Genomic DNA, 12,163 nt, shown 5'->3' on the forward strand with positions numbered 1-12,163 from the left:
CATCTAAGCACCCTAAAAAGGATAATGTTTTCTATTACCACCATCTCTACCTTCTCATTCCTTACCCCAAAATGTACCTACTGGGTAGATAATACCATCTGACGAAATAGAAGTGGTTGAAATGTTCCATCTGGGCTGAGCCCAAATTCAAAAACGTGTCCTTTTGTAAATTCTTCAGTAACACAACTTACAACATTTTTGATTCTAGTCTAAGCATTTGGTCAGGAATATCCACATGACAGTGTAAGTGGAAAAAGAAATGAATGTTTGCCTTTGGTTTCATTTTATTGCTTTTCAGAAGAAAGCCCCGTATAATAATCTTCTGGTCCAGTTCTCTCCTCTTTAACCATGGGGTAGGGAGGGTTGCAAAAGGGGAGCGGGGAGAGGAGTAGTAGGAACTTCCTGCTCCATCTGTATCATTCTCTTATTGTAATATTGGTGACAAGAACCTCCGAAATGAGATTGTTGATTTTTAGAATCCTGTTTGAATGCCTTAATTTTATAAAAATGATCTAAAGGTTGGGCACCACAACCAGCCTTTGGCTCATGCCTGTAATCCCAGCATTTTGGGAGACCGAGGCTGGCGTATCACCTGAGGTCAGAAGTTCACGATCAGACTGGTCAACATAGCGAAACCCTGTCTCTACTGAAAGTACAAAAATTAGCCGGGCGTGGTGGCAGGAACCTGTAATCCCAGCTACTCAGGAGGCTGAGGTTGCAGTGAGTGGATATCACACCACTGCACTCCAGCCTGAGCAACACAGCAAGACTGAATCTCGGGGGGCGGGGGAAGATCTAACATGTATAAGACAAAATTTTCCTCCCTCGAAACCATTCCCAATAAAATGTATAAAAAGAAATACCCCAAATTTTTCAAATTAAAGGTTTTTTTGTTTGTTTGTTTGTTTGTTTTTGTTGTTGTTGAGTGATCACTGCTGGTTTCCTCCCTTGCACAAGGGGTAAAGCCCTGTGGAGGGAGGAGGCCACATCTGGTATGGAGGGCTTACATACCCTTGATCCAGGAGGAGCCCCAGGACTTCTCACCAACAGGCTAGTTCTGACAGCTCCAATTTCATGCCATGGCCTTTGTGTCAGGCCACTCCAGTCCCTGTTCCCACGATGTCAGTAAATGCCCTCTATGTTATGAATGGGACAATGCATTAAACCAACTCTTTGTTCTGTCTGTGGCAAGACCTGGGCTACAGTTGGAAGGAAGCTGTTGAATGCAATGTTTTGACATTAGGGTAACTTTAAAGGAGGAAAAAAAAAATCACTGGGTTTAGACTCCTCTATCCCTTAAATCTCTATAGAAAATTACAGGAAAATGTATTCTGGAGGGTGGAAATCATTGAGTGATAGACCTTACTCCTTTGTCTGGTGAATCCCTATTCATCTTTTAAGACTCAGTTTAGTGACATCTCCAGGAAGCCACCCTCACCCCTCTACCCCCTTTAATCCGATCCTTAGAATGGATTAAGAGCCCTGATTAAACATAACTGTTCCACTTCCATTAAATCATCACTCTGCCATATTGGGGCTGCAAGTCAGACATCGGCAACAGGAGTGGATAGTCAATAGGAAAAATGGAGCAGACTTGAATTGCAATACAGCATAAAGACATGGTTTGGAAGATCCTACTGTGCTCTGTGTGTGTGAGTGGAGGTCATGGAGAGTCCGTAAATCCAGTTCTCACACCGATGAAGTAAGAGGGAGGGGACTGCAGTGGGTGTAGAGGTAAAGATGAAAGGAACCAAGCAGTGTGTTCCAGCTCCATGAACTTTGAGGAAAACAGGCCTTGTTCTCAGCACAAGTTCAGGATGGCAGACATGCAGTACAAAATGAAAATGGGTTTTCGAGGGATATTACAAAGAAAAGATGACACAATGGCCTTTTCCTGATTAATCACAAGCTTAAAAGCTGAAGAACTCAGACCCACGCAGTTTCCTTACAGGGATGAAATAATTCACCCCAGCTTAAAAAGAAGTAGTAAAAAGGTATTTGCTATTTTCAGTGTTTTTCTAAGTAGTTTTGAGCTGTCAAAAGGGAGTGAGGCTTGCGAAGGAAGGTAAATGGCCTGTAGCCCAGAGACAGGTCATTTCCTTAGAGATAACATCTGGGAAGGTTTCAGCTACCTGAAAAGGAAAGTGCAGCTTCCTGTAATTTTGTGTTTTTTTCCCACATTTTAGTAGAGAGAAAAACGCAGACTTCACAGATTTAAAGTCTTAGATAAGATTCTTCTGTCTCTGTCTGCCTTCTTGGACAGCAGTAGACATAGAAGGATAAACCAAATTGGTTACCATGGAACTTCTGAAGCATTCAAGTGGTGACCACGTGAGGCCAACCTGTCTTTTGAGGTCTTTGGCCTTTTGTGAGTTTTTAGCTATTCCTCTCTCTTTAAAATTGCAGGTAAGTTATAAATGAGGTGCCTTGGAAAATGCGACATTGCCCTAGGATGGCTCTCATGTAATAAGGTGGAAGACGCTGGATTTGAGAGAAATAAACTCAATACAGGCTCACTGGATCAAATACAACCAAGGGAGGGGGATGCATAACTAGGAGTGTGTAGGAAGCTGTGATTCAGGGAAGGCAGACTGAATTATACCTCATATTTGATTTTTACAGCATGATATGTTTTAAAGCATATATGTAATAGGCCATAACCACAAATTCAAACAGGTTTGCTTTCTTAAGTAAATCAACCCTGTGGGTAAAAAAGAGGTGACTTTCCTACAGGGTACTCCATTATTAATTAGGTCTGTTTAAGTGACTAACCTAAGGTTTTGGGTAAACTCTCCAAACTTTCTGATCCCCCGTTTCCCCCACTTGCCAATTGGAGATGTTTAGACACCAGCACTGTTTCAGATCTATCAGGAAAGAATCTAGCTTTAGACAACTGAGGCAATAACATGAGATTCCAACATAGGACAACCTGCACACAAATCCTTTAAGAGTCAGCCTCGCCAGCAACCAACTGGCAGAAACTCTTCTTCCATGCCTCGCAAGCCCTGTACAGCAGAAAGTTAAAACCACTGGACACCAACACTTTTATAGAAATAGCTATCGAAATCTGTTTAAACCATCTGTTTCTCTGGCTTTTTTTCTTCCCAGTGTTTTTCTTTCATGTGTTCTCCGCTAACAACAACAAAAATCTATTCTAAAATCACCAAGATGTTATGACTAAAAATGCCAGAGGTATATATCCAGTTTATGAGAGAAATTGCTTTCTGAAGAGGAGTTAGGTTTATCTTGTGTGGAGGAAGAGAACATTTCCAAAAATATTATAGTTGCACTAAGAAAATAACCAACTACTTTCATTAAAAGAAAATGCGACAAGATTTGTATTTGTTCCTGTAATTGAATTTAATGCTGCTGAAATTTGTCGAGCCTGAAAGCTATTGAAGTTTCAGGTCATATTTTTACATTGCCAAATATTGCCTAAGAAATTGTCTCTTAGGCTATATAGAGTAGGTCTTCTGCTGACCTTAAAAGAATTAGGAATCAATCACTGTATGTATTTGCCTCATACTTAGGACCAATGAGTGCCTCTGGGGATATTTTCCTTTAAGAGGAACACTCTGTGAGACAGTTAAGGTTTATGGAGTGGCCCTGCTACTGACCTGTCTAACAATTCACTGTTTTCCATTTGGTGTCTCCCATGCAGAGACTGGTTACCATGAAACTGTGGAGTCACATACTTTTTCACTTCAGCCAGTTTTGCAACAATTTTTATCCTTTCTAGAGTCTATGATCTCATCTATACACCTCTAAGTCTCATTTTCTTAATAGTTTCAGATTTTCTACAAAAGTTCCATTCCATATTTAATTTTTTTTTTTTCTTGAGACAGAGTCTCGCTGTCACCCAAGCTGGATTACAGTGGCATGATCTCAGCTTACTGCAACCTCTGCCGTCCAGGTTCAAGCAATTCTCCAGCCCCAGCCTCCTGAGTAGCTGGGATTACAGGCATGCACCACCACACCCACCTGTTTTTTGTTTTTTTTTTTTTTTTTTTTTTTTTTTAAATAGAGACAGGGTTTCATCATGTTGGCCAGGCTGGCGTCGAACTCTTGACCTCAAGTGATCTGTCCGCCTCAGCCTCCCAATTACAGGTGTGAGTCTCTGTGTCCAGCCTAAACTGATTTTACTGTGTCATTCTTTGTCTCTCACCTGGGTTCACCTTGGTTGATGGACATATAAATCTCCCAAGAATTCTCCTCTGGGATGGCACCGTGTGGTATGAGTAAGCTCACTCCTAAAACAAAAGAAGCCAGCAGATTATTCATAGATTTTTACAATTATCTTGAAGTTCCTCACTCAAGCACCGTACAGATACCTGGAAAATTAGCTACTTTTTCATGGTAATTTATGAACTCTCAATCCTTGGAAAGTTTAAAGTTCAAGATGATAAAGGAAAAACATTGTTTTATAATGGTGACATAAAGAAGGACATATTATTCAACTGAGTACTCAAATTAGTCTTTTTTTTTTTTTTTTTTTTTTTTTTTTTTTTGTCTTCCCAGCATTGTCTAATTCTTTTAAAAGATTGAGCATTCTATGACCAGGCAATATGAAACATATCAGAGAACATAAGAGGTTATCCATGTATCACTTAATCTGCTCCAAAATTTAAAAATGTATTTTTCTATCTCATCACTATCTGTTTTGTGAAAAAGTATATGAAATATTGGGTGACCAATCTAATACTATGCTAGAACCTGGGATGAAACTGTCTTATCAATTGTGCATCTGGAAGCAAGCTTTAGGTGGTACTCAATGGGGTATTGCATTTTGTCAAGAAAAAGATAAAATAAAAAGCATCTGATGTGCTTAGGAGCCTTACAGGTTATTACACAACCAGTATGACCCTTTCCAGCAAACAGAAGCTAGAAAGCTTTAAGGCGAAAAGTTACTTAACCAGAGTCATGTCAATGTCAAATTGAAAAAACTAACAGCCTTACTTTCATAAAATCATACAATGCAGGAAGAGAAGGCATAGAGAGCCACATCTCACTGCATCTTAAACGTCCTCTCTTTCCTCTTGAATGCTGTGAAGAAAATGTTGCACCTTGGCCAAGAGAGAAGAGTCTAAAGAGGGCAGGGGTTCACTTTTATGTAGCTTTTTGTTTATGAAAAGAAATGAACTAGAGACATAGTAAGATCTTACAAAATAAAATCTCAAAGCTTCCTCCTATTATTTGAGTAAGGCAGCTCTCATCTTTTCTTCCTTTCATTAGAGCTAATATAATCATTCAGAAAACTTGCAGGTTGCTGATAATTTAAATCTAGAGATGATAGGCTTTCCTAATCTCCTTCTATGTGCCTGTTAGCAGCTACAGAATCAAAAAATGTAAGCCTTGTGCAAAACACGTTATTTGTGATTCACATTTATGAGCATTATTCAGTAACATGCTAGTTATCATCAGTATCTTTCACTAGCACTAAGAATAAGGCAGGTTTAAATCTTGGTTACAGCTTCATAACATGGAGATCTATTTATATTCTGGAACTTAATGTCAATAGAACCATAATTGCCACACTTACAGACCTCCAATCTGGCTCTTCCCTTCATTGTCTACTCTTCCTTAAATTCAGTTGCCAAATGAAGGGGCCTCCATTATAACCCTTCCTGCTGCTAAACACAAGCTACAATACATAGGACAGCCGGTGTGCTTGGAAATCACAAAGCCAGTCCTTGAGGAGGAAGCCAAAAAACACATCATGAAGATATAAATGAAAGAAAAGAATTCAAAATTCTTAGTAAAAAAGCCAGGCTCTGAGACATGTTAGCTTCTATAGATCATCATAGCCTGATGACCAACTCTTATAATAAAACAGAAGAAAGATGTGTGAGGACATTTGAGAAAGAGCTGTCTGTGTAGATCACATCTTATTCCTTTCAAGTCAGTTCAATTCTGTGTTTTGATTGAAACATTATTCAGAATACTCCTAAATTCAACCTGAATCTATAGGATCACTGGAGCTTTAAATGATTTTCTCTCTTCCTCAATCAGAAATGGTGTTATTATCTTTCAGACATACTTACCCCTCTCCTCCTTTCCAAATATGCAAATACTATGTGGAGTCTGACATAGTATACATAAAGGCACGTGGGGAGTGGCAACTTAACAGATTGTGAAGAATGAGAGGCATGGTGGGACAGCTTTATGCCTGTGATTCCCTAAAGTAGAATTCATTTCAATATGTCCCTCGCCAGTTATCTCTGATTAAAGAAAAATATAATACCCCATAGTCTACCTGTTACCCTAACAACCTTTTATTTGATATGATCACAGAAGCACCAGTGTGAGCTTCCTGTTTTATATTTGGAAAAAAAATAGAGAGTGTGGAGACCACCCTAACCTTTTGGAGAAATCATTGCCAGGCAAAACAATTTAGGATGGATGGCATTAGAGCAATCTAGCTTCAGTGCCTTGCTTTCTTTATACTTTAGGTCGCTAGGGCATATTTTGCATTTATTTCCTGCAAATAACAGAGCATATGTTTTACTTCCCCACAGTTATTTTACATCAAACTCATTCCCAGTGAACAGCTTCAATCTTGTCCAACACTCCTTGTCAGGAGCTTTGAAAGCGCCCCATTTCAGGGAGAAACTGTTTGGGAATCACTGACAATGCTATGAGAACTTTCAGTTTTCAACATGAGTGCTTCTCAAAGGTGAAGATAAATCTGATTCATCATGATGTCATCTCGCTTTTGTTGATGAACAGCAAACACAGCCAATGAACAGGTTGGTCATGGCACTCCCTCTACCCATGTATAAACACAAGGTACACACACTAAGAAAGGAGGATGCAAAGAGGGAGAAGGATTAGTGGGTAATTTATCAACCAATAACTACCGAGAGCCTTCTAAGTGCCAAGCATGAGCTATAAAGAGGTAAGATAAATGCACATCTTTATATAATTATTTGTTTTTATGGCATTTTTTAAGAGACCGCATCTTGCTATGTTGCCCTCACTGGTCTCGAATTCCTAGACTCAAGCGATTTCCCCACCGCAGCTTTCTGAGTAGCTGGGACTACAGGTGTATGCCACCACACCCTGCCAAACTTTGTATAACTCTGATATGTCCTGTTCCTTTTGAGAGGTCAAGGCTTGTATTCTTTTTCTTTCCTCAGGACTCACATGTCTGGTCTATGGATTCTTAAGGAAAAGATAATTGGTAGATCTGGCTGATTGACTCATTATCCTTTGACTCCCCTAACTGCCAGTCATCAACTGGAAGAATTAAATCATGCATAGATGTTCACACATTGACACTCATACACATTTGAACCAAGGTCCTTGCCATGTCCTAACATACTGACCAAGGAAGATTTAGGGAAAGAGAAGTTTAAAAAAAGAAAACCTTTCAATTAGGGCTGCCATTGAGGGCTATTTTGATGAGGTAAAATATGCATTGAAATGAAGATTTTAAGTAAGTAATTGCTCTGGGCGAGAACAAGAAAATATTCATCAACCAGAAATGAGTTTCAGTATCAAGTCACTAAGCTACTAGAGGGGTCAGTTTAGCTAGAATGGTAGAATCGGACTAGTCCTATTACAGATTTTATTTATGGGATGAAATGCTTGATTTGAGAGGTTAGTTAGCTCCACCCTAGAGAGACATCCGCCTAGACTATAATTGCCCTGACTCAATGCTGGCCCATTGTTTGACAAACACCTACAGATCCAACAGATTATCTCCCCTCTTAGCAGCCAACAGATTACTACCTGCTTCAGTGCACTACCTAATTCCCCATTGCTTAGAAATCCGAGCAGAAATTGACCTTCTCTACCATCCGTTTAGGTCTGAAAACTACCCCATAGAAAGGACATCATTTTAAAAGTGATATGGGCTGGATACCTTAAGTCTCATGTCAAAACATCATGACAATCTCCTGTTTCTAGCCAAAAGAAGGAAAAAAAAATGTGATAATTCATTATACTGACATAGTCCTGGATGTGAAGCTTGAATTCAAAACAGCAACTCCACAATGACCCCACATCCATCAGAAAGTAACACTATATAGCAAGGGCTATGGAGTAGGTCAGTTACTGATGAGATGTTGTTTCACTAAATTATCTAAATTATCATAAACCATGCCTAGGTACAAACATGGCCCTGGTCTGTCATGTGAGATAATGTTTTAGTGCTTTCTGATCATGTCTAGGAAATACACTCCAAAGGGGCTTAGGGCCTGGGGACTACCCAAACCTTTCAGGAAAATATAGTTATCAGCTCTAACAGGGAATCAGAGGGAGCATTCAATCCATGGTGAGATGAAGATTGCAAAATCTAATCTTAGCATTCATTCTGGTTTGCTGCGTAAATCAAGTGGACTACTAGAGCCACAGTGTTTCCAGGTCTGACAAGGGGACAGTACACATCATAAAATGAATCTGATGGGAAGTTACTGTGTAAAAATAAAACTTTTAAACAAATGTTAGAAAACACACAAATACACACTTACCACCCACCTGTATTTGGCATTACTAAGCGCCCCCCTAAGTGGCCAAAGACACCAGTTGTCCTCAGTTCTGTCCTTGTGGGGAGTGATGACAGATTTTGGATGTAGGGCGTTTTGTTTCTGGGATGCATCGTACTAAAGCTGTGGTTGTTTCCATGGGGAAAAGTTCTGGAATGATTCTTGCCATGGTACTCAGCTCTCTCAGACACTCCTAGGGAAACCATGAATGAGCTCTGGACTTTGACTTTGATATCAGACAAAGGGTTAAAGAGTGAGGACTCTGTCATGAGCTCCTTGTCCAGAGGGTCCTGCAAACAGATGGGTCCGCTGTATGTCCGGCTCACTGTCAGATCTGGCTGCATGGCGGAATTCAGGAGCAGGGAGTTACCTGGTAAAAGAAAATTGATCTGTCACTCAGAAACTAAAAGGCATCTCAGTTACCCCTGTACTTCTGTCTCTACAAACTGCACAACAGCCTGCATGGGTGCCAGCAGTTCCAATCCAAGCTAGCTCTTCTGGCCCACACTGCCAGGTTGGGCTCTAGTGACCAGAACTTTTGAATCAAGAGCCCTAGCTTTCTGAGTCCAGTCTCTAAATACCACTGACCCAAATCTTTCACTTTCCAGAGATCTTTCCATGCTATCTTTTCAGAACTAGTTATTTCTGGCACTCTGTCAAGCAATGAACTCAGGTATTATTGTTTATGTGATAATTTTAACTGGCAAAGAGAAGCTAAAATTAAAAAAAAAAGGAAGAATGATGTTTTGCAGTCCAGTTTGGAGCAAAAATAACATCTGTTCATTTTAAATGGCAAGAGTTAACACAGCGTGGTGACTAGGTAGTGCTGTTTATAACCGAAGCTACATCGGTTCCAGTGCATTTCATATGGAATTCTGGGCAGATTCTGGAGCTGGGGAGGAAATGATGTGTCCTCGGAGCAAAAGGGTCAGGGCACCTCATGAATCGCACCACATCTGAGTAGCCAATTTGCTCTAATAATTCATATGTCACCCTGCGAGGGAAAGAATGCACCACCCAGAGACAGTGAGAGGCTTAGATTCTACATGGGGAGCAGCTTAGAATGGTTTCCTTTCCGTCTCAAAATAAAGGGAAAACAATATATAACATCTTTGCAAAAACATGAGAAATTGGGCTTTGTCATCTGCTGGGGCCCACCGATTTTTTCCAAGCCAAATATTAAAAAGAAATGCTGTGATATTTTCTTGTGATGAAGTAATCTCATTTGTTAGTAAATAACAAAATAACCCTCAGTCCCAAGCTTCCCACCCATATCAGTCCGTCAATGTGACATCTCAAACTGAAGCCAAACCATATTAAACAATTTTCCTTTGGGGCCTGACAAAAATGTTTAAAATGTGATCTTTTTGAAAATGTTGCAATTCTGGGCCATATTGTATAAGCCTTTATTATTTTTCCATTTTCATAATTTGCAGCGACGCCAGCAGGAAATCTATCACCCTGACTTTTCCCACCTCTTCTTCTGATGCTCCAAGAATCCAGAATCAGAGAAAAATACATACACAAATTGAATGAAATAAATAATGCTATAGAGCTAAAGGATCATTGCTGATGCTTTCTCCGCCCCTCCACCCCATGCATGGGCATGTTGTACCAAGGCCCAGGCACCATCACAGAGACCTCAGAAACCATCTGCCACAGTCACCTGGCTTTTTTTTTTTTTTTTCTGAGACGGAGTCTTGCTCTGTCTCTAGGCTGGAGTGCAGTGATGCGACCTCAGCTCACTGCAAACTCTGCCTCCTGCGTTCAAGCGATTCTCCTGCTTCAGCCTTCTGATTACCTGGGACTACAGGTGTGTGCCAGCATGCCCAGCTAATTTTTGTATTTTTAGTAGAGTCACCATGTTGTCTTTACTAAAGCAGAGATCACTTTAAAGTAGAGATTTTTGGTAGAGATCACCATGTTAGCCAGGGTGGTCTCGATCTCTTGACCTCATGATCCACCCTCCTCAGCCTCCGAAAGTGCTGGTATTACAGGCGTGAGCCACTGTGCCTGGCCCACCTGGCTATTTTATCTCAAGCCCTAGCCTCTGTAGTTTAATTTTTGGCTATGCTTAGAAGATCCTCCTAGCCTAAGCAACACACGGAAGCAAAAATATTTCCTAGAGTGAGACAGCACTTGAGCGGGAAATGCCTGATTCTCGACATGTGTACATATGATAGTATCCACGGTCGGAGGAAATTGGCTGCCAGCTTGACTGAGGTCTGACCAGCACCGGTCACCCACCTCTGCTAACCCCAATCTTCTCTTTGGAAATCCTTTTTCAAGTCCCTGGTCTATTCTATGTATGACATTCTATTTAAAAGGCTCGCTGTTCACCTTGCTGGGGAACTGAATGTGTTGCTCAAGAACGGATCTCTCTAAGACAGTGGAGGTGAAAACCACAAGATATCAACATGAGGCAGATCACCATAGTAAATACAGGGAGAGTTGCACTTACCAAAGGATTTTTGCTTCTATCATTAATTTTGTGATATAACATTGGCCAAAAATAAAAATAAAACAAAATGGTCAGATAAGTTTGGTAAGACTATATATTGTGTTAGAGATTCACAATGCACATAAGTTGTGTTTGAGTGTAGGCAAGTCAGCACTCCCCAGACAAGTGTAAGCCAGGGGCCCACCTCTCTCACCTGCTGCCTGGTGCTCCATGGAACCGCTGGAATCCTGTCCTAGGGTGAGAGGAATCAACCAGCTTCTAGAACTCTCTTCACTGCATTTGTGAGCACTTTCCATATGCCAAGGGCTTACCCATGTTATTTCAGGTAATTTCATCCTCACAAGAACACTTTGAGGTGAATGTTACCAACCCCATTTTGTAGCTGTAAAAATTGAGACTCGGGTGGATAATGGACTAATTGATGGCAGTTTTAGACTAAAATCTAACTTCAAAGCTGGTAGACTTATGCACAAAGCTGTCACCCACACTAATATAGCTCCTGTTTTCAAATGTTATGGTCTAAGATATTGGTATTTTATTATTTGATGAAAATGTTTCTCGTTTTTTATGTAGCATAAAAATCAGTTCTTGAGCAGATACAGTGGCTCATTCCTATCATCCCAGCACTTTCAGAGGCTGAGGCGTGAGGATTGCTTGAGGCCAGGAGTTTGACACCAGCCTGTGCAACAGAGTGAGACCCCATCCATATTAAAAAATTAAAAATTAAAAAAAAAAACTTAGCTTGGTGCGGTGGCATGTGCCTGCAGTCCCAGCTACTCAGGAGGCTGAGGTGGGAGGATCACTTAAGCCCATGGGTTAGAGGCTACAATGAGCTATGATTACACCACTGCACTCCAGCCTGGGTAATACCACTTAAAAAAATTCAGTTCTATATTTGGATTTGTTTCCAATTAACTACATATACTAAACTATATGTTCAAAATCAGGGGATGTGTCCCTTCTGAGGCCTAACTCTGAGGTCCCCCGAAGTAAATGGCAAGAGGGAAGGTACTCATCTCTCTGGCCATCTCCCAGTTTTTTCCAGCATGCCTGTGTTTCCACTTTGGAAGCCTGTCTACTCAATCACTGCCTTGCACTGAGACTCCTGGCTCCGAGCTGTAGGCACCACTGATGCACAATACACAGAAATAAAGGCGATGATATTGATGATGGGAGCCAAAGTAGAAAACTTCATCCTCTGAAGAGAAACAGTTTC

General features: G+C 40.7%; 1 protein-coding gene across 9 annotated transcripts in view; it reads right to left on the minus strand.

Moving 5' to 3' along the window:
* UNC5D (unc-5 netrin receptor D) overlaps nucleotides 1-12,163 on the minus strand; it is a 559,433-nt gene that overhangs the window by 59,582 nt on the left and 487,688 nt on the right. For all 9 annotated transcript variants that reach the window (XM_032288254.1, XM_032288260.1, XM_032288261.1 and 6 more), the window contains 2 exons: nucleotides 8,479-8,856; nucleotides 4,166-4,250 (listed from right to left, as the gene is read on the minus strand). In XM_032288254.1, coding sequence (XP_032144145.1) covers nucleotides 4,166-4,250; nucleotides 8,479-8,856 — 463 coding nt within the window. The remainder of the gene's footprint in view (nucleotides 1-4,165; nucleotides 4,251-8,478; nucleotides 8,857-12,163) is intronic.

The sequence above is a fragment of the Sapajus apella genome, unplaced genomic scaffold, assembly GCF_009761245.1.
Source record: "Sapajus apella isolate SASKATOON/1434 unplaced genomic scaffold, GSC_monkey_1.0 scaffold21, whole genome shotgun sequence".
Lineage (NCBI taxonomy): Eukaryota > Metazoa > Chordata > Mammalia > Primates > Cebidae > Sapajus > Sapajus apella.